Raw genomic sequence first — 24,373 nt, 5'->3', positions numbered from 1 at the left:
ATTTTTTGAATGAATCTGTTCCACAGCTTGAAAAAGTCCGATGCTGTAGAGCATCCAGAAAAGTCATTGGCAAAGTCAGTGGGCCCCCAAAGTCGCGACCTATTTGTATTGTCTGGGATTGTTGAAATGCAATTACACATCCATGAAAAATTAACAATTGAAAAGATGGTAATACTTCTATAAAAGATCACTAAACACTACAGATTTTAATAAATATTTTGTTTATTTAGAGTCATCTGCAATATGTATTGCTGTTTGATTACAACTATAAAAGTCTTAAAAAGCTGCATTGCAACGATTTTCTATAAATATAACATTTTATATATAACTGTCTACACAATCAGTGATTCAATGAATATCACTCTGTAGCTTGTGCCTAAAGTACCTTTCAAATAAAATAAATAACTAAGAACAATACAGTACTTGAACATCTGTGGTGGATCTTTAAGAGCAAAGAATATTTTTTGCCTTTATTTAAATAAAACAAACAATTCATGAAACCCGCGAACTACCAATGCTGCTGCGTTATTATATCCCACTGTAAACATTTGAAAAAAATGCACAGTGTAAGTTAATGAAATCTCCATAAAATGATTATTAAAATGAACTGAGTTTTTGTTAAATTTTCACTAAGTCGCACCAACAATGTGAAGAGCAGCCTCATGTTTATTAAATTTACAAGCAAAAATGTATTTGCCAACCTTGGGTTCTGACATTTGTACAGCCAGCAATTAATTTTCTTAGTCAAATTTGGCAGTTCGGCATATTAAATCTTCTTACATTAGTGCCAATCAAATGCTTGGATACTCATTGAAGCCTGCAATGTAAATGAATAAAACTCTTGTCTTTCAATTTTCATGTGCCATAAGGTTACACAGTTTATTCTGTTTCCTCGGGAGGGAACGGGAAACAAAAGCTTCACATGCATCAGTGAATTTGAGAAAAGCAAACTGGGAGACATTCGTATGTTACAGTTGGTTATTTGAGCCACCTGTATGCTACTTGTGCCTTAGCACACCACTGGGGGCATGCTAGATTTGAACAGTGAGTGAAATATGAATACTATTAAAGAGATAGATGGGGCTCAGTCTTTGCACACTTGTCTTTTGCGTAGTAATTTAGCAAGTCCATTTTCTGAAATTGTGTTTCCATCAGCTTGTCTCATCTGAAAATCAGAAAAAAATGCACAGATTATTCAAAGAAATGACAAGGAACACACGCAGTACAGTATCACTGATAAGTAATCAGATTATGGACTCTCTCGTGGTTATCATATTTTTAATGCATGGGGATATGTAGATGTGGCATAAAAATGCTTAATATATGGACGACCCGATCAATATTAGTCTTGTTGACCGCCTGACTACAAGGGCCAAGCTTCTGTTGTGCTATTGCAGGTGTCTCCAGCGAGTAGCTCGTGAGCTTCTGGTAGCTCTCCAGCTCCCTGCGAGTAGCTCTCCTGTGTGCACCCCAGCTGTATTTTTAGAACCCGCAAATTGATGTATGAAGATTTTCAAAAATATATTTAAAGCTGGGGTGAAGTTGGACGAGAAACTATCTATGCAGGCTCAGATTCAGACAGTGGCGGTTTCTTGCTTTGGCATGTTGAAAATGCTAAAACTTTATCCTTCATCATTTCATTTCCCCTATTCCCATCTTCCCTCCCTTCCTCTCCTTCCTCTGGTTCTACTATCTCTCACTGTTCTCGCATTCTCTTCTTTACAGTTTATCTTTTTTTTCTCTTCTTTTCTTCTTTCTTCCACTTTTCATATCAAGGTTCTCCTCTTTTATACATTTTTGTGCTCTGATATTATTCTACTTATCTTGTACAAAGGTATTCTCTTTTTTATATTTATATTTATTAATATGTTATATATTATAATATGTATGGTATCAAATTGTTTTTCATGTTCTTTATACCATATATCTACTCACTTATTTATTCATTTTACTATTTATATAAAATATGATTCCTTATTTATTGGTATTTATTCGTTCATATTTATCACCAACATATGTATTTAATATTATCAATAATTTATGGTTTTATTATTTCTGTGTTACTCTGCATTTCATGATAAAATTCAATAAAAAATGTTAACACCGAAAATGCTAAAACTTTTCCTGCCGCTTCTATCCATAGCTCACAGAAAAACGGTAGTCCAAGCTCTGATAATTTCTAGGCAGGACTACGTGAATATACTGTATCTGGGGTTGGCTGAGTACCTTGTGTCAAGGCTGCAAGTAGCCCCAAATGCGGCAGCCAGAGCAATTCTCTTGCTGGGCCCAAGAGCACAGATGTCCTCTTGTTTGCACTCTTTGCATTGGCTCCCAATCCGCAAGAGGACCTATTTTAAGGCCATGGTTCTAGCCTTTAAGGCCCTTCATGGCATCGGTGATGGGTACATCAGGAATAGAGTCCAGTTTTATTGTCCTAGTAGTATCTTAAGGTCCTCATCACTTCAGCTGGCACGGGTCCCTAAATACCACCGAGCGCGGATTGGGGGTCGCTCTTTTCAGATCCAGGCGCCTCAACTGTCGCACAATCTCCTGGCATTTAGGAAATCATTGAAAACCTGGCTATTTCAGCTGTAATACCGAATTATGGTGGTCACACTGCACTAAATCTGTTTTTCACGTCACAGCACCGGGACACTCCATTGAGTAGCTGAGCGCTTACAAATACCCATTTAACATCATAAGCTGATGTTTGAGTGATAAATCATGTGGTGTTGAGGAGATTTATTACTAATATTACCTTGGCACCAGGGGCACTGCATCTGTTATATATTACCAGGCAGAGGCATTCCAAATTGCTAAAGTATTTATTTACCCTATTGCTGGCAGCCCTTCCTGATGCACAGAGATGATCACTGCTAGCAATCTCACATTTATAGCAATCTCACATTTAGGGGCTATCTTAAGGAGCGCGGAGTGTACATAAATTGATCATTTATTGATAGAGCATTTGTTCGATCAAGTTTTTGTTTAAATATGTTTTGTTACTTACTAAGTGCTAGGGCTGTATAATTCAAAGGTTAGTAGGAAGCTACAGCATCTGCAAATATGGGGTGTGGTTATAGGTTTTGTTTTGTTGTGTGTTGCTGTATGAGAGGATCTGGTGTTTGTCGGGGTGGGGTACATGTGCAATGAAGAGAACCATAGGAGGGTTCTGCTGTATAGTTGTTTGGAAGAGTGCAATTAATTATTTATCGTGTTCGTGTGTTGTGTTAACTGCTGTTATTTCATGTTTAGCGGGCTATAGTGCATGGTGGGTTGGATGAATGTGTATTTTGTACACATGTCAATGATGGATAGTCACAAGCGATCTTAAGAGAAATGTGCAAACTGAATCAATCTGCAGTGCACCATGACACCTCATCTGTGTATTCATAGCAGCATACAAACTGCACATGCAGCCGTTGTGTTGCAAGCGCAGCACATGTCTGCACAATAAGATGCAACCAAATATGCAAGCAAAGTTGTATAAACATAGTGTGTAACGTGCATGTCCTTACTGCGTCCCTCCCTTTTTCTTTCCCTTTACTTTTCTGCAGTGTTTTGTTCAGAGGAGGTGTACTTCCAGTAAAGGTTACGTATGGCCAGTGCCCAAGATCCAAGATTATAAGGCACTTTTTAAAACTTGTTAGTTAGCCAAGAACTAGGACCTTGAAAAGTTAATTTAAGTTCAAAGCCTATAGGCTCCCCTACTCCCCGAAAAGCCTGTGCTCACTACTGTAGATGAACGTGGAATCACCTATCTTTTTCACGTGAACTGGAGTTTGTCCACACCACCAAATTTATTCCAAGCTCAGACGTAGATTGTGGCAGAGGAGAGACAAAATGCACTACATTTATTCTTAAGATCTACAGAAGTTCGACAGGTGTTTCTGAGTTCAATAATTTTTTTTGTTTAGTCCTCTGGATTAAAGCATGCATCAGCAAGACAGCAACCTTATTCTGCTGTTATGCCTTTCTGAGGGGTTTTCTTAACATTCCTTAAAGCCCCTCCCCGGAAAGGAATGACTAACAACATTTGTATTGTGTCTAATACCATTTTACATAAGTGCTGTTAGGATTCTGAATCACAATCACCTAAATTCGCAGCTAACCCCTTCGCTGCGGGGCTAACTCCCCTGCAACGCCGTAGGGTGTGGGGCCGTGCGCTGCACTGCGGTGCTTGTGACGAGCTCGTCTCGTCACGCTGCACCGTGGCGCTGTGCTCATGACGAGCTGAGCTCGTCATGACCCCGCCTGTTTTCGTGGAAAGTTCAACACAGCAGGGGAATTATCCCTGCGTGGGCGTCCTGCAGCGTTCATGACGAGCTCAGCTCGTCTTGAGCACAGCGCCACTGTGCCTCATGACGAGCTCAGCTCGTCATGAGCACCAACGGTGTTAATTTAGAGTTCCTCCAGGGAAGCAAACATTTTGCAAACCTGGATCAGAGTTTGTGCAAACATGAGACGGGTCATAATGTGTGTACTGTTTACATTTGTTATTATGCCCTGCGGGGTATATGGCATGTTTATGCAGGGGTGTAGGCCATAATTTAAACTCAGCTGCTTAGAACAAGGCTGCTTTTTCCAAGCCGAGTAGGGCTGGCACACTGTTTTTAGGTCTTGTGTAGGCTGCTGTATTCAGGTTTGGACTTGAAGCTCCACCCATTTTCCACCCATCTTTTCAATTGGCTCCTGTTACTGTCCTTTCTAAATGGTTGCTTTTAATTTATGAATAGGCTTAGATGTCCCTCCTTAGTACCGCCTTTTCTACTTTTGTAACCTCCCATGAGGACAGGCCTTTTTAGTTGTGTTGTTACTCAGTATGTTTTATTTACAGTCTATGAGCACTATTTTGTTAAATTATTTTCTCCTATTGCACACACAACATTCTTTCCTGCAACATCGGCATGGCGCACTGTTTTATATTTTTATTAGTAATGGCAGGCGTGTGAGATATTTTCAAAGTGGGCTGCTCGCCCAACTTGCACGTTTTCATCTACATTTTTTTTCTTTTTGGCAGCGCAGCACGCTTTAACTTTAGCAACCACGCGCCTTTCTTTCTTTGGCAGCGCCCCTTTCTTTTCATTGGCGTACAAGGCAATGGCAGACGCCTGCCTTTATTTGCCCTTCTCAGTTTCACTAATCAGCGGCATGCCTTCTAGACAGGACTTCACACCTATGCTTCCTCTTCAGCCCATGGGACTGCTGAGGCGATTGCTGCAACGTGCGCTCCTCTATCTGTAGTGCGCCAAACTTCACAAACTGTTCGTGTCCACCGAGGGTGGAGGAGGATCTAGGGGCGCTGCTCTGCCTGACCCCACAGCAACCAGTACATTCCACACAAGGCAAATTCACTTCCCGGGTATCCCAAATGCCACCTCGGATGAATGGGTACAACATCCCCAGGTTATATGGCTCTCTTGACGGTCTTCAAACAAACAAAGGAGCTGCTGATTTAGTAACGAATACCGGGCAGTATCGACAAACACCTTGTCTTTATCTGCCACACTGCTCCCCTCTTGCATTAATTAGCCCCCTCATGCTTGCTTGGTCCTTCACATATGTCCTATCATGTCATTTATAGATATTACCCTATCCAGTGCATGGTCCGGGCACTGACAGAAGCAGACATGGCGGGCTTGCATTCGTTACAGGACATGCAATCCATTCATTTTTTTTAATAGTAGTACTGTAAAAACTCTACTGTAGTGCGCCTTTAAGAATCCTATGCAAGGCCCGAGCACTTCGCATGGCACCTGAGCTCTTCTCAGCTTGCCTTGCGTCAACTGATGAGTGAAATTATATCAATAGCGTATTTGTGTGATGTCCTTTGAATAAATGCACCTCTTACTAGCTATTGATGCCTGCTAAAAGCCTCCTTGACTTCTCTTTACCATTCTAGTTTCTGAAGGCTGCACAGGACGGGTGTCTGATGATCTCACAGCTGCTCCCATCCACCCTGTCCATCACAGACTTGCAGGATACAACCTTCCCGCTGTACTCAAATTTAAAAGGATGTGAGGCTGCCAGTGAGCCAGCCAGCAACACAATGCTGCTTTTGGAAACATACTTCAATTTTTGTTAGGATTTTTGTTATTATGTTTTCAAACTGTTTTTGCAGTATCAACCTACCATGTCTGCCCTGATGCCGACTTTCAGTATGGCACGTTGGCTGTCTTGTGTAAAAGGAGGTTTCTGAGCTCCCTGCTCCTGCCCCATACCACAGCGGACACCAGGCTTCCCCGGCGAATGTTTTAGCCACAACAGCGGGGATCTACCTGTGTGCTTCCGGGTTGCTCTACATGCAGGTCCCTGATGAGTAGCACAAACAAGAATTGGCTACACACAAGAGCATTAATCGAAGGGGCATAGACTGGGTAAAATAGACAGCTGTAAGAAGAGGAGTTTGTCATTTTGTAGGCTTGCACATGCTTGTTTACTGGGCCAAGGTGCTGGATGCAATTCCATATGTGGCCAAATGAGATCCCAAAGGACCTCTTCTGGCCACATATGATACTGCAGTGTTATTTAATAGTAAGGCAAGGTGTGAAATATTGCAAAGAGCTGGGGAACAGTGAAAAAATAGGATTGCGTGATAGATTTTCTCCAATCATTGACCAGTCTGGCATCTCAACCACCACCACCTCCTCAGAACATTCCTGGACATGAGAAGACTCCATCTGATGGAGAAGACCATTTTGGATGAAAACCCCTGCTGGAAAAAGAGAACTTATACAAGGACTCAAGAGCTCCTGATGACACCCAATGAATTGGAACTGCTCTCCAAAGGTAAAGGGGTTGGCCTCCTGTTTGTCTACTTTAGGGACACAGAGGACAAGAACTCCTGATTCCAAGAAGGCCCAGATGACCACAGAGGCCAGGACCCTTCAGGAGACCTTTCTGGAGAAAGTTCTGGTGCCTAGAAACCAGCCCTGTGGATCTAGGGGTGCAGAACTGGCTAGCAGGAACTTTCCCATCAGTTTGGCTACTATGCCTGAATGGGAAATCTTTGACCGGGACAATCTGTGTGGTGTATCGACCTGGTTTTTTAATGGCACTTTACTTTTTCTTAGCACTTATTTCCTTAAAACTTCAAACATTCATATTACAGTTTATGTTAACCTATTTAAATAATTGTGATGTCTTTTTGTGCCTTTCAATTTTTGGTATTTTTCTAAATTTAGGTGGGTATTAGATTGTGTGGTTTTCTTGATTTTAAAATAGTTGGAACTGCTTGAATTTAACATGCATGTTTCTGAGGACTGACTCTTGCTTGTGCCATAGGTACTAGAGTGTGAGCAGGGATCCTCTCAGAAATGTGTTTTGACCTAACCAGAGCGGGTTAATGAGTTGCTAGGGGTACAATCCTCCCATATTAATAACCTCATTCCTGACTGCTCCTAAATGTTTGGCATCTGGATTTCTAATTTGCTTGTCCATTTGTGCAGCACTCAAGCCTTCATCTTGTCTGTAGCTCTCTACCATGCATTATAACTATTGTGATAAGGGAGGGTGGATAATGATATCAAGAGAGGACATGAAATGAAATTAAGCAGTGGCTGAAGCAAAAAGTATGGTTACGACGTAACTCCATACTACAGAGTCACTATTTCCAGTCCTGGCTTCCAATTCTTAATTAAATAATTGCTCTGTGTGAGTTGATGCCTCAATACAATTTTACTAATTGGGTTTGCACACTTTTAGGACTTCATCCTACTGAGCTACCTCGCCCATTGTAATTCTGGTTAACTCTATATGCTTTTAAGGGTAGTTGGGTAAGGCTCATTGGCAAGATCTGAGAGTTATATAATCATGATTACACAAGTTCATAAAGCACATAGGTCAAACCAATTATAATGATGTAATCATTATCCTAATTACAATTTTTGAAACCTCAAACAAATCCTCCTTTTTTTGTTCACAGAATGTTGGCAAGTATGCAACTATGAAAAATCGGAAATGTGTCCAGTGAGGACAGATATAACTGGTTGAGGTGTTCAACACAGGAGAGGTTGTATGTATGTATCTCTTGCAGTTCTGCTCTTAAGAATGTGATTCAGGGGGAGTGGCTTGACCATTTAAAATGGTGGCCTCAATCTGAGCTAGCTCAGTACCGCCAACCGTGGATCCTCCATCATCCTGCTGACAGCGCAGTCTAATCCTACAAAGCTGTTCCCCAAGAGATATGGGAAGAGCTATGGAAACAGTGGGTGCCCGGACAGCGGTGCCAAGCTCCCGGGAGCGGTTCAGGTGAGAAGAAGCCTAGAAGAACCCCTGTCAGCAGATGTGAGAGTGGCCTTGGCGCAAAGACCGCCTTGGGAAGTGAGCTGCTTGTCCCGTGCTGTAAACAGCAGGGCTGGGCCGGGCCAGAGATGCTCGAAAGGCATCCTTAAGGGTGGCCATAGATCCACCCTTAAGGATTCCTTCCGAGCCTTAAGATCCTTGCAGCCATTGCAAGTTGTGTGATAACCTTGGAGCTAAAATTCACGTGGTCGTTACCAATGCCATACTCCTCTGACAGGATCTACTCCGTGCATTGGAAAGAATAGCAGAAGCTGAAATCCGAGTTTCGGACATGGAAGGCACAGTGACCAACATGCAACAAACGATTATGAAACTAACCTCAACAACTAAAGAACTAGCAGCACATGTGGGAAAGCAGAAGGGAAAGCTCAAAAGAAAAACCTTCACTTGGTGGGATTCCCAAGGGGGTGTGAAGGATCCTCCCCTGAAAAACTCCTGGATCAATGGCTGTGCTCCATTTTGTAGATGGACTTCCTCTTGCCATGCTTTATCATCGAGTAAGCACCCTGGGCATTGACCCAGAAGCCTCCTTCAGGGGGGCCCTCCTCGCCCCATAATAGCAAATATACTGAATAATGTGGACAGACGGGGTCCGTTGACACACATGATCACAGTCGGCTGTAATGTTTCAGTTTCATAAGATCATGATTTTGCTGGTTATACTAAATTGGTCCAAGACGGACAAAAGTCCTTCATCGCCGCTAAAAAGAGACTACGAAACCTAAACATCAGATATATGGTCTGTTATCCTGCTAAACTGAAAGTCATATACCATGACAAAGTCCTCTTGTTCGACTCGCCAGAAGTCATATTTTAGTGGGTGGAAGAGAGAGTCCATCCCCGCCATCACGCCCCTATTCTAAGAGAGATACACAGTCTCCCCACAGCAATCTGGAACCGGGGGGCATGACAGAGGCCACTACCATTCTTCCTGGTGTGACAGGGGCGAAAAACGAGCCGTCCAGCAGGAGGTAAATGAAATGACCCCTCGGGAGAGAACATGGGAGGATCCCATTGTCATGTATTCCTATAGGTTCTGAATCGATCCCCCTATTCCTGACCCTATTCTGGTTAAACTAACTATCAAGTTAACTAACAGTCAGCCCTTGAGGCAAGAAAAGCCCCCATGATGCAGATACCGTTATCTGACGCAGTCACACTATGGCACAGGAACGTGTTATCTGATTAGGTCATAACGCTTGAGATCTAATTAGACAAGCGACATTCCTCCAGCCCCTGATAAGGCATACGACGTTCTCATAACAAATCAAACCTATGACAACCTGGAAAATCCGTGCGGCCATTGTTTTGATTTCACAGAGAACTTTAGTAAAGAATGTGCTAACGAGCAAGTCGTATGACATCTTTATTGACGTATCTATGTCCATCCTTACGTCAATCTCGGCACCTTTAAGGTATAAATATTGCCGATCTTGCCCTATGCAAACACACGCGTGGTGACAAGACGGAGCAGCCATATTTGCCGAAGCCGAGAGCAGAAGCAGACCCCGCTGGCAGCAGCCCCGCCTTCCTGACGCGCTGAGAGACGCGCTGCTATCTCAAGCCGAGAGACCCAGCACCGGCGCTTCTGGGCAGCCCTCGCAGGCAGCCTGGAATATCGAGAGCAGAGAAAGAGATACCATTCCTCATTCATCCTAACTTCCAGGTACAGAACTGAATAACCCCTCACAGAGAATTCTTTAGTTATTCACTTGGCAAAAACAAACTTAACTTAAACTGTAACTTTCTATTCCCGCCCACGCATTAGACTTAGGTCAGGTACACGGGGTAGGCGTATTTAGAAACACCAGTTGAGTACGTTTAGTCAAATGCATATGTGTATGTAAATATATTTTAATCATTTAAAACATCATATGGCTCAGAAACCATATCAATGTTTTTACAGTATTATTTTATACTATTGCTTTTAATGTATGCACTTTACTTAACTATAAGTATTGCAATAATATCGATCCATTTCTCTTGTACGAGAAAAGAGACTGATCAATAAATAACACCTTTTTATTGAACACGCCTGTCTCTTCCTTTTCTCTACAATCTGATGAGACTAAGAATGCACGTACTGACTGAGTAAAATAATTGCCTTGTGCTCACACGACTCTCGAGATTGACTCTTGATTAGGGGAGAGCAAAGTTGTCATGTTCTATGGTTGTCAGAAACTAAATCCCTTCTTGTCTAATCAGGGAAGTTCATTCCTCCTTGAACATTCGAGAAAGTTTCTAGCGAACTCTGAGCTACGCTGGCAAACCCAAAACTTAAGTCTAGTATCGACAGTAGTAGACCTAGTTAACGTCTGGCCTAGGCCTTTACTGCTGTAGGTATTATTCCAATGCGCAGAGCCTATTGGGAAAATAGGAGCTACACTACATGGCGCCCAACGTGTTTGGAAAGGGCGATAAAACTAACGTAAGACATTTAGAGTAACTCAGTCGTGCTTTCTCACTCAGACCCCTTTTCCCAAATACTCCAAAGACGTCTGGAGTGGGTGAAAGGTAATATCCTCCAAAACCTCGCAGGAGGGAACTCCTATGTATGGTTCTTGGTATAGTCAACGTTGAAGGATACACTGTTCCAAAATATTGTGCATCTAATCTCTGTTTCCATAAGAAACCTGATCTGCAAACAAAAAGAATAACCTTTCTAACAGTAAAATGTCAGGAAGTGATGACGAAAGAGAGGCAGTTAGATTAGCAACTGAACTCGCAGATGCTGATGCTACCATGCAAGCAGCAGACGCGGATATAATACTCATTCCGGTCATCAAAAGGAGATCTATAACTCTAAAACTTATAGAAAATGGACTGACACCTAGAGGTGGCACAGTCATATTCGTAATTGAGGCACACGAATATCGGCAGACAGAGGTATACTATTCATGGATACATTTTCCAGCAGCAAATGCTGTAACAAAGTACTTCCACTATTACAAAGTAGAGGAACCTCCTGAAACGTACACTCCTTTCGAGGAGGTGGAAGTACCACTCAAATTCCAAGAGCATTTGCTCTTATTTGATGGCGCCCTAATACATAACAATCACATTACAAGGCTCGGTCCTTTAGGTAGACCAGGAGCAACGTGGCCGGTACTAGCCGGATACACACCACATCCAGACATCGATAGGATGCCTGCAGCTGAGCTGTTAATACAGCTAAAACAATTACTAAAAATTCATAGACAATTAGTCCAGTATGTAATGCGGACTTCAACAATTCAGCCAGCGATTAAACTTCCACAGCTGACCCCTCACCAGGGGAACACAAATAAAATCACACCACAGAACATCCAATCCTGCCTAGGTAAAGTTCCGGCTAAACGGGAACAGATACCATTCTGGTTGGCACAGAAAATCACCCAAATAGAGGCGGTGTTTCCTGACACCACCCCGCTAGAAAAACACAGGATTCTGACTATATGTCTCCCAATGGGAATCGCACCACACATAGAGGACTGTGACACTTGGGGTACAGTCTTTGCTTCAATCTACACAAAAACGCACGGTGTTCCATCCATTTCGGTAATACCAGATGTGCTAAAACAAATTCAAGATGAATACGGTCCAGAACCTGCTTTAACTCTTGGTATGAAATTACTGAAAGACTTCAAGCAGGTCTCGGCTATATTATTAGCCAACATAAAAGGTGAAGCAGCAAACGTGGCGATCCGCCAGAGGTTAAAAGAGACAGATATAGCAGACCAACCAGCTGAAATTGCCAGAATCATAGAAAAATCCTATCAGGAACTAGGTAGAGATAGTTTAGGTGGAATACCAGTAAAACCGCAACTGACTCAAAGTCCAGAAAAAATATTTTTTAATAATAATTCACCAAAAAAGAACTGGGATGGAAACAAACAATCCAATCCTAAAGAAAAGAAATTCCAGTCCAGAGGAAGGTCTCCTAGGCGAAGAGAAAAATCTCCAAACCGAAGACAGAGGTCACCGCAGAGTGACCCCTCTGGGAATAGATATAACCTTAGAAATAGGGATAATATTAAAAAACCTGATAGATATCAAGACATTGATACACGTCCCTCTCAATCTTTTCAGAATTCCTCGCAGAAATCGGAAAGAAGAGGACGATCAGAACAGAGAGAAGAGCACGCCAAGTCCAAAGACAAGGAACCTGCTCAACTAAAAAAGAAATTACAATTTCCAAAAAAGAAGGTAGCCAGTATCAAGGTAGTTAACAATGCCGAGAATACTGAGGACACAACTGAAAAACGGAGAGTGGGCTCAGACAATGCTAGACAGTGCAGCAGAGGTGAGCATAGCTCGCAAAGTCCTTATGAATCATCTGGAGACAGTGGACACGAATGAATATCTTCAAGTGGAAACTGCAGACACCAGAGTTAGCAAGCCCCACAAGATATACGAGATAACATTACGTATAGAGGGAGATAAGACTAGGAAAATAAGGGGACTATTTTGGGATAATCTCCCCAAGGGCTATGATATCCTTCTAGCTGAAAAAGACTGGCCACCAGAGTTTGTCAGGGAGTGCCCTCATGGCGAAGAAGTAATTATGCCTGCCTTCTCGAATCAAATACCGATTCATAAAAAATATACACTTGCTAGAAAGTGGGCAGTGGCCTTAGCACCTGCTTTATATAAAAATCATGTAGGATGGGATGAGGATTCTCCTCCTCACAAAATCCAGTTAAAATCACAACCAACTGCACAAAGGCAGTACCCAATTAAGCAAGAAGCTAAAAAACAAGTAAATGAAATACTAGATCAGCTAGAATACCAGGGGGTGATTGAAACTTGCACCTCACAAATGAACAACCCTTTGTTTCCGGTCTCCAAACCAGACAATTCATATCGTCTAGTTTTGGATTACCGACACCTTAACACATGTTGCAAAACTTTTGCAGTGCAAAACTCACACAGTGCTGCACTAATGAATAACATAGTGCGCAAAAAATACAAAACTACCTTCGACATCTCCAATGGATTCTTTTGTCAAAATATAGCACCAGAGAGCAGATATTTAACTGCATTCTCAGTAAATGGCACTCAAAAACAATTCTGTCGGTTAGCCCAGGGGTACAAGAACAGCCCGGGGGAATTCTCAGCGAGAGTAACAGAATTACTACAACTATATGATGATGAAGCATTATCTTATGTCGATGACATTTACTTAACAGATGATGACTTGGATACTCACTTGAAAAGAGTGAACACCATAATACTTGGGTTCGCAGCAGAGGGTTACAAATTCAACTTTAAAAAATCCAGAATTGCCCATCTGACAGTCCTATTCTTAGGATATGAGTTATCAAGTGAAGGAAAAAGCCTGGCAGACAATTTCCTAGAGAAATGTGCCGTAATCCAAGCTCCTAAAACACTAAAATACCTACAGTCAATTCTAGGCTTCCTAAATTTCGGAAGAACATACATTGCAAATTACGCAGAAAGGGTCAAACCCCTTTATGATCTAATTAAACCAGACTTTAAAAGATCCAATTGGACTCAAACACACACAGAAATTTTGAGATCCTTACAAACAGACATGCTAATTAAAACACAATTAGAAACACGTGATAACACACGCAATCTTGTGATTCGAGTCATCCCAGGGAGATGCGGATTCACATACCTAACCTCTAATGAGGGAGAAAAGGTACCAATTGCATTCAAATCACACTTGTACACTAAGGCTGAAATGAAATTTAGCCCAACGGAAAAAATTCTTACAGCAACACAGACAGCTATAGCAAAAGAACGAGCCCTGGCACAAGGTAAACGAATAGTAATCGTGACACCAATACCAGCCTTAGAGGCGGAAACAAAGGCAAGCATTCCAAATGCTAAAGCACTCCATCCGAGATGGATACAATGGGCTAACTCTCTTGCTGCAACAGACGTGGTGTACGAATTTGATCCTTACTTAAAAACACAAGAATTTCTCCAATATGAATTTGAATGTCCTCCGCCAACCGAAATTCTGCCTCTAGATCAATACGGCTGTATAATATATACAGACGGATCAGCACAACCCGCAGTAGGGGGTAAACAAGCTTACAGTGCTGAGTGCGCGATTGTTAAAGGTCGTTGGCACGAAGGGAAATTTAAACCAACCCTCACTAAAACACAATCCCTAGGAGATTGTACAGCTCAGCGAGCTGAACTACTAGCATTCAAGATGGCGCTTGAAAATACCAATCGAGAATTCCCCACACTCATAGTGTGCGATTCGTATTATTGCGTTCAGTCTTACAATGAATACTTGCAGATCTGGCTTCAGAATGGCTTCAAGGATGCGAAAGGTGGCACAATCAAGCATAAAATGCTATGGGAACAAGTAGCTCTTTTACAAAAAGAACTACCAAAGACTCACGTGATACATACACTGAGTCATCAACGTGATGGCGTTCACGTTGCAGGGAATTCATTGGCTGATGAGGCCGCGAAGGCAGCCGTGCAAACGGCTTCCGTAGCTGCCATCACCCGGTCAAAAACAAAAATAGACAGCGAAATATTACAAGCTGTCAGCGCTTCAGAAAAGGATTCGATAGAACCACTCCCTAAAGGCTTTCCAGTAAAATACTCATACATAACTGATGCAAACAATGTTCCTTTTGCTCGAATCCCTGGAGTGGGGGATAGGGCAATTCCAAACATGGAACATAGGTTAGGACTAATAATAGCGGCACACGAAGGGCTTGCTTCTATCCATGCTGGCGTCTCAGCCACAGTATCATTATTAAAACAGAGATACTGGTGGCCACAAATGAGAAGACAAACGAGGAACTATGTTCTAGAATGTGAAATATGTCAAAAAATGAAAGTATCAACGGTGAGACGTCCAGCGCAGACGCCCCTTCTAATCTCGGATAAACCATTAGCCTGTGTTTATCTAGACCACTGCGGTCCCTTACAAAGGGATGGTAACTATAAATATATCTTGGTTGCAGTGGACTCATGCACGAGATTTATATGGATGTGGCCCCAGCGAACGGCTGACGCCAGAACTGTTATAAAAGATTTGCGAGTCTTTATCGGCACATACGCAATTGGCATGCTGCATTCGGACAATGGTCCTGCTTTTAGCTCTCGGGCTTATAAGGAGGCCATGGTCAGCATGGGCGTGCAATTGCGGTACTCTTGTCCATTTCACCCTGAGGGGAACGGAATTGTTGAAAGAAAAAAACGTGACATAAAGCAATCTATAACGGCAAAGGTATTAGGTTCGGGAGCTGGGTGGGTCAAACATCTAATAAGTGTCCAACGTAGTCTAAATAACTTGCCAAGAAATTCTCTGAAGGGATTCAGTCCGTACGAATTATTATTTGGAACTAGGATGTTGATCTCTGACCTTGATAGTCAGACTTCAGTGGTTAAAGAAAAAAGCTTTGATGTCAAAGACCGTTTGGCTATTTTGCAGGACTTAAACAAAACAAGAAAAGACCTGAGCAACATACAGTTGAAAGAACAGCCAACAACCACTGAAGAATCACCACCTGTCCCAGCAAGACCTGTCTGGATTCCAAAAGTCGGGGATCTAGTCAGGGAGAAGATCGCGGTAAAGAAGGAATTTGGGCCTTCTTACAGAAAAGCAGTTCCTGTCTTGTCTGTCAACGGGACAAGATCAGTTGTACTACCGCCACTTGCTGGAAAAAAGGAGAACCGAGTTGTATCCATCGACCTGGTAAAACCACAACATGTGACCGATAACAAACAGTAGGCCAAGTGGACTCCCAATAAGTAGCAGAACACCAAGGTTTGCTACCAGTACAGAGGTCCTAACAAAGAGGCTCATCACATTCGAAACGCCTACAGAAGAACAACAAGGACTATGCAACAATGCAATAGAACTAAGACCTCTGAAAACCCAAATAAAAACATTTAGCAGAGACACACCAATCTACAATGAAGTACCAAGTGACAATGCAAGAAACAAAAATCCTGAAGCAATTGGAACAATTGACAGAACTGCATCCGGGTACTTCATCAACTTCGATGATTCCTCTGAAGGCTTCAGTGAATCAAAGACACAGCCATCATCAAAATCCTTTAAAGACAAAGCTAAGGAACTTTTGAAACAACTGAAAGAAACATATCTGATTTCTCCATGGATTGAATTTTGGGTGGGTTTTGGTGCATTTATCCTCATACTTTGGCTCATCATGGTTTTTACTTTGGGACGCTTCATTGAGGGAAAATATGCTAAAATGGACACAGCAAGTCAGAACATCAACTTGGTCCTCAAACCACACACATCTTCACACGTCGAGAAAAGAGAACTTTCTTCAGCCAACTTCACAGCCAATCCGATACCTGGTGGGGTAGCCTGGGACAACACTGACTATGAAATTTATGGTCCGGTCGAGATCCTGAAATATCCACACCAAATTAAGATCTCCTTGAGTGACTTTGCAATACCAAACTCATTTGCTGATGATTGGGACTTCGAAAGCATTAATAACATGATGTCTGATCTAGTAATGTCTGCTAAATTTACAAAACATGATTATTTGCAAGGTTCTACAAATTATGATAGTATGTATTGCTATAACCATTATGGTAACCACTTTTTACATAAATCTGCACAACCTAGAAATGTTTTAAATTATAATCAATGGGAACATTGTGCTACACCTCCAAAAGGGAGCTCTAGAACCGTTTATGACAAATATTCATATTTTTCAGGTTTTAACACAAGTAATGCTGAAACATTTTATTTTAAATTGTCAAACAAGACAGGGATGAAAACCATGATAACCAACACAAAATTGATATATTCAGATTCAATCTTTGAAAAAATGAATACTTTTGGATTTGATTATTGGGACAAAAATGTTGATTTGAAAAGTGTTTGGGGTACAAAAGAATGGCAAGTACAGGGTTTAGAAGCTTTGTTTAGAGCCTGCATGATCCCAGAACAAATGATATTTTTAAATGACACTGTTCAACAAACCACCTGTCTTGGCTTAGCCAAAATCAAAGATTTAAATAAACCGTCTATTCCAAAGCCAATAATGTTTAGCAATAGCTCTGATACAGATGAAGAGATAGACGTAAACCATATATTAAACCAAAACAGAACACATCCTGATTGGAAACAATGGTTGATCTGGCCCACAGATACAAATAACTGTCAAGACAGATTCCTGAATAAAACACAGGGGTTCAGAATGACCAGGCCAGACCCTAGATATCCACAAAGACATCACCCAGGGATAATAACAACCTACAGTGTGGGCAAATTATGCCTTCAATGGCTACAAACTTCCACACTGCCTGAAATTAAGCAACACCTAACTTTACTTACTGATGGTGCTGACTTGCGTGATTTCATAATGGGACCACGCAAACAGCGTCAAAAGCGTTTCATAGCAGCCTCTGTATATGCAGCATACAATGAGGCCTGGAAGGTAACTCAAATTGAGACAGCAGAAAGAATACGGGAAATTGACCGTATCAATTTGGAAAAATCACTTTCTGTAGTGGACAATGGGTTAATGACTCTGTCCTCCAGAATTTTTTCATTGGACAGCATTGTGTCTTCAGCAATCGATATATTATCGCAAGACTTACTGTTATTACAACATGGTCAGTCACAATTGCGTTCTATTGTACAGCTTGGCTGGACGTTGCAAAATCTGCGTTCAGGCTATGTGCCTTGGCGTTTAATCAACACAACGTCACTATTCCAAATCTTTAACCTTACTGATAGACAAATCGGTATGGCGCAAAAGGGTGCTGATTATACAATCTTGAGCATTGAAAAACTAGAAAGATTACCAATGACAATGTCAGAACGACCTGTCAGTGAATGGATAATACACGGAATCATAAATATTCCAATCTCAACCTTCAGGTTTCAATACTGCCAAAAATATATACAGGCTGGCATGTACGAGAAATTGGGAAAGGGGTACCTTAAAACAACTTGGAACCTGCCCTATTCACATGCATGTGTCAGTAATAAAGGACAGAAAGTGTTTCTTAGTGGCAACAATTGTGCTATGTCACTAAGCGGCACGCTTCTGTGTAACGGAATTAGTTTGCATGGAGCCTGTGAAGGGAATTCATACAACCTTTCATGTCACCAGCAAGGCGCACCTGCAACTGAAATAGAACCATTCTTTCAAAGACTCTATAATGGGAGTTACATTCTTATTGTAGACCGCAGATGTTGTAGTCTTATGCCCGGGACTCCTTATCTAGTCACTACGACTGCGAAGGTCAAGTGCTGTGGACGTTCTTTGTTCCCCAGCTCCTTTCCAGACAGGGAGGCAAGGGCATGGCCCAATTTGAAAATTACTTCTATTCGAATAGATACTTTAAGCAGAATGAAAACAGTGCTTCTTCAGACGCCTACAAGGCTCACGTCATCAAAAGAAACGTATGATCTACAAGTCGCAAGGACGACTGCAGAGATACATACATTATTATCGACTAATTCCCCCGTACATTTCGCGGAAATCCTGAGCGAAATCTTAAATATTTCTGATACCACTGGGGTCTCAAAGGTATTTAAGACAGTATTTTCGATGGCATTAACACCATTCAAAGCCATACTGGGTATTTTTCCAGATTTCGTCCATTCGATTTTTGTCGGACTTCCCCTGATCCTGGGACTAATTGCAGGAATCCTATTCTTAGTCCTTATTTTTCGTTATGGCAACCCATGTCACAGATCAAACTCTCGCGACAATGGAAGATACGATCCTAGCCATTGGATACCGGGACCGGATATAAAAAATCCTGGGACTCTCCCGGCTTAGAGACCTGAACATGACTTGGTTTCTATCATTTCGACCAATGTGGCAAAGGTGTGTTTTACCTGTACTAAGGTGTCTGCTATGCGGAGAAGAATGCGTGTTAGACACCTGTCTGACGCTACAATCGGATGCGCCAGTGGATGCAGATACATTGTTGGTTCCTACCAAGGTTCACGCTTTGTGCTGCCCTCAAAGGCTGCCAATCCTGATGACGGCATTCCTGGAATCTTCACCACTACGATTGAAGAGTAGTGAAGTTCAAGATGAAAGCAGCATCGAACAGGTACGACCTTCTGTCAGCAATGCGAATCAGAATGTCAATGCAGACAATCATGCGCACGAATGCATGGTTACCCCTATTTCCGACTTAGTGGAACTTTCCCATGAAGCTGTTGACAGTTTTTTCGAAAGCCTTAATGATATGATGTTCTCTCCTGAACAGAAATAGAGACTTTTGAGCAAGCTCGCACACGGCGTTCCCTGAATTCGGCCTTCAACTTTAAAAATAAAGTCACTTGAACAATTCTTCCCACCAGTTCACGGACAACAATTTTTTAGCAGACCCAAATTATTTTTCACAAAAATTTTCGGGACACTTATCTTCTGCTTAAAGTAAGAAACTATTCCTAGAGAACTAAGATTTCTATTTTTAGATACTTTATAAACTTTAGTTGCCCGCTGATATGTTCACAAATTTTTATTATGTGATGAAATGGTCTCGAACTTCCTTTCTGTATAGCCATATTAAGAGCCATTTCATGTGTATTTCTCATATACCAAATAAGCAATAATGTCAACAAATGCGTGTTTACTTTAGCGTTTAATTCATAGCTTAAGTGCATACAATATATATGACTGCAATTTTTCAGTATATTTGAAAATTTCAAAATGCATTTATGTATTTTGGGGTGGTAAGGTATACACTATACTCTATAGTATGTTGTACTATGTTATACTATGCATAGATTAGTAGATATGACCATAGTTAGCGTGGAGTGGGTGTCATGTATTCCTATAGGTTCTGAATCGATCCCCCTATTCCTGACCCTATTCTGGTTAAACTAACTATCAAGTTAACTAACAGTCAGCCCATGAGGCAAGAAAAGCCCCCATGATGCAGATACCGTTATCTGACGCAGTCACACTACGGCACAGGAACGTGTTATCTGATTAGGTCATAACGCTTGAGATCTAATTAGACAAGCGACATTCCTCCAGCCCCTGATAAGGCATACGACGTTCTCATAACAAATCAAACCTATGACAACCTGGAAAATCCGTGCGGCCATTGTTTTGATTTCACAGAGAACTTTAGTAAAGAATGTGCTAACGAGCAAGTCGTATGACATCTTTATTGACGTATCTATGTCCATCCTTACGTCAATCTCGGCACCTTTAAGGTATAAATATTGCCGATCTTGCCCTATGCAAACACACGCGTGGTGACAAGACGGAGCAGCCATATTTGCCGAAGCCGAGAGCAGAAGCAGACCCCGCTGGCAGCAGCCCCGCCTTCCTGACGCGCTGAGAGACGCGCTGCTATCTCAAGCCGAGAGACCCAGCACCGGCGCTTCTGGGCAGCCCTCGCAGGCAGCCTGGAATATCGAGAGCAGAGAAAGAGATACCATTCCTCATTCATCCTAACTTCCAGGTACAGAACTGAATAACCCCTCACAGAGAATTCTTTAGTTATTCACTTGGCAAAAACAAACTTAACTTAAACTGTAACTTTCTATTCCCGCCCACGCATTAGACTTAGGTCAGGTACACGGGGTAGGCGTATTTAGAAACACCAGTTGAGTACGTTTAGTCAAATGCATATGTGTATGTAAATATATTTTAATCATTTAAAACATCATATGGCTCAGAAACCATATCAATGTTTTTACAGTATTATTTTATACTATTGCTTTTAATGTATGCACTTTACTTAACTATAAGTATTGCAATAATATCGATCCATTTCTCTTGTACGAGAAAAGAGACTGATCAATAAATAACACCTTTTTATTGAACACGCCCGTCTCTTCCTTTTCTCTACAATCTGATGAGACTAAGAATGCACGTACTGACTGAGTAAAATAATTGCCTTGTGCTCACACGACTCTCGAGATTGACTCTTGATTAGGGGAGAGCAAAGTTGTCATGTTCTATGGTTGTCAGAAACTAAATCCCTTCTTGTCTAATCAGGGAAGTTCATTCCTCCTTGAACATTCGAGAAAGTTTCTAGCGAACTCTGAGCTACGCTGGCAAACCCAAAACTTAAGTCTAGTATCGACAGTAGTAGACCTAGTTAACGTCTGGCCTAGGCCTTTACTGCTGTAGGTATTATTCCAATGCGCAGAGCCTATTGGGAAAATAGGAGCTACACTACACCATCAAGGGTCCATCTCCACAGTAGCAGCTATTAGCACGAGGGCCATTTCCTATTCATAACTACCCAAATACGCTGGCATAACACCTGCGACTCTCCAAAAACCTCCTGGGCAGGCCATGGAGGAATGCAGTCAAATGCACTGAGCTGTCATTCATCCAACCTGGATCAAGAAACCTGGTGGTGTGTAGAAAGAGCCACACTGTCCCAACCCCCTCCTTAGCAACTAGTGACATGCAGACTTTACACCATTACGGTTACTAAACTGGTTTGTGGGCACTGGCATTAGTTCTTGTTAGAAAAGGGTATATTGGGACACTATGTCCGCAATGCCCAATTGGCGCTGCGGGTCAATCTGTCTCCACTACAAATACTTCAATGTTTGGAGGTATAAGGAGGGAGGGGGTTGTTTTAGTTTTAGGTTCTATTTGCTGTTTTCTGAAGTTGGCGCACTGAGCATTCCTAATGGGCGACACTACACCTCCACTCCTTCATTACACTTCTCCTCCTAGATGACCACAAATGTTAACGCAACCCTGAACACCAGATTAACCTCATGTCCTGGTACATGAACACCCTATTACTAAAATGAAAAGAACCGCGGTACTCAGCAGTTCAAAATGGCTTCAGGCTAATATCCTATTTATCCTGGAGGCCCACCTGCTGGGGAACAAAACCCTATTTTTGGCCCGATATGTCTACACACAGGTCTACTGTTATAAGGCCACCTCCGATATGAGGCTCAAGTAGGTATGGTCTGACACAGAAGGTGACCCAGGCTATGTGCTAGACAAATGGGTGTTCCAAGAGGCAACTCTACACCAAGTGCTCTATAGGGAGAAAACTCTGCAGCCACTTCCCCTGGTAACAAAGGTCGTCATCCAGACATGGAAAAGTGCCCTGACAGCCATAGGTTGGGACAAGAAGTTCACAGGTCAGCCACCACTGTAGGAGGGATCTACCCTTCGGCAAGTGGCCGCACTGGAAGGTTTCCACAAATGGGACACCATTGGCATCACCACAGTTGGGTACCTGATGGAGGGCACTATACTATAATCTTATCAGATACTACAGGGTGAATTAGCCCTGCACCACTAGTTCTATAATTATTTACAAGTAAGGCCTGCTTTAACTCCATTACTCACAGGGCTAGACGATCTTCCAGAATACAATCTCCTAGAGGCCAAACTGCTTATAGAGGAATTAGAATACCAAAAAATATTAAGTATGCCACCTGAAATGTTCACAACACTATGAATAGCTTGGAAACAAGATGTAGGAACCCTCAAGGGCAGAGATTGGGTAGAGGCTAGGGCATCCCTAAGGCAAGCAGCGATAGTCACATGGCTTCACCTCATCCAAATAAATTACGTTCACAGAACATACCTTATGAGAAACCAGCTCAAACAGATGGTGCTACCAGCTTCCCCTTTCTGCCTAGGGTGCAAAACACAAGACAGAACCTTCCTTCACACCACATGTTGCTGTACAAAACTGTGCATGTATTGGGGACTTGTATATTCTTGCCTTGATCTCATATTGGACCATCCCATTGCCCATGATCCCAAATTGATCATACTCCATATCACCAACGACCTAGCCCTGGGTCGTAAAGGGCTGATGTTGCTTTAATATGGATTACCAGTGTCAAAGTGGGACATAGCATGGCATTGAAAAGCAGAGACCCCACCGTCGATCGCAGAATGAAAAAGGGGACTGGACTGGTGTATGACGAGGTAGTAGGCAGTATACTAGGGCAGAGGGTACTCCCAGAAACATGCGAAGGTAAGGTAGACACCGGTTGAGTGCAGGGGCATTACTATTAAAAGAAGTAATCCCTACACAATGACTATCGACGCAGAAATCAGAAAGTACGTGGGACCCGGGCTGCAGACGGCAAACATTGAACAGATTTAGATGTACTGTCTGGGGTGCAGGGGACGGTGGGGTTCAGGGAATATAACACTTTTGTTGTATTGTTCCTATATTACATTTGGATATACTTTGTTGCAAAAAATCAATGAAATGTGTTATAAAAAAAAACAGAATGTTATTTAGCATTTTCAACACAGCAGTTCTTTAATGGCCAAGTTATCATTGTCTAGTCCTCTTGCGTTATGACTTGTTTCTTGGTACATTAATGCAATCTCAGTCTAAGATGACGTCAATAATGATTAGAAGCTAAATTGGCATGAAAGTGTGACATTTAAAGTCTTTCTTTAGTAATAGCTGTCTGTCCTCGATGGCAGGGGGTAAATAATACCTTGTTTGAATAGTTCTCATTCACAGATGATCCAGAATGAGGAGCGAACACACAACACTTGATTTACAAGATGTATGGAAGTGGCACAATAAAAAACAGATCCTGAATGTCCTGAAGCGGAAGTCATGGACTATAAGAGTTTCATAGAAAACAAGTGTGTCTGGGTACTGACCAATCATACAAAAACTCCAGGAATGGATAACGTCGCAAACTCTTTCCGCAGAGGGCCAACGGCTGTAAAAATATCTTCAAAATAGCAAATCCACTACTGTGAAACCAAGAAAATTGTATGCTGGGAATGCCAAAATTTAGAAGAATTTTTAAATCAGGCTATAGAAAGCTATACTTTCAGTTTGTGGTGTGGATGGGAGGCAGCTTAAATGCTAAGATAGCATTATAGGAGGATAAAATCCAATATGGTATCAAGAAGAGCAACTAGAGCACTGAGCATCAGACATAGAGGTGTGGCGCCGCGGCCAGGGCGACTGACGCTGGAATCTGGGGACCACGGTTCGATCCCCGGCTCCGGCGGCAGGTTAGCCCAGCACCATGTGACTCTGGGCAATAGCTCGCTTAATCTTCCCGACGGCCCCCAGCGCCTAGAGACCCTTACGGGTGATTGTGCGCTTTACAAATGTGGACTTTACTTTACATACTTATGAGAAAATGGTCACAAAAGAA

General features: G+C 42.1%; 1 protein-coding gene across 1 annotated transcript in view; it reads right to left on the bottom strand.

The window, feature by feature from the left end:
* Positions 1-339: 339 nt before the first annotated feature.
* The window catches only part of CLGN (calmegin), a 379,504-nt gene continuing 355,470 nt past the window's right edge, over positions 340-24,373 (bottom strand). The window contains exon 14 of the mRNA XM_078677626.1: positions 340-1,165. Coding sequence (XP_078533752.1) covers positions 1,085-1,165 — 81 coding nt within the window. The 3' untranslated portion in view covers positions 340-1,084. The remainder of the gene's footprint in view (positions 1,166-24,373) is intronic.

The sequence above is a fragment of the Lissotriton helveticus genome, chromosome 2_1 (genome assembly GCF_964261635.1).
Source record: "Lissotriton helveticus chromosome 2_1, aLisHel1.1, whole genome shotgun sequence".
NCBI lineage: Eukaryota > Metazoa > Chordata > Amphibia > Caudata > Salamandridae > Lissotriton > Lissotriton helveticus.
This window is presented reverse-complemented; position numbering and strand designations above follow the sequence as displayed.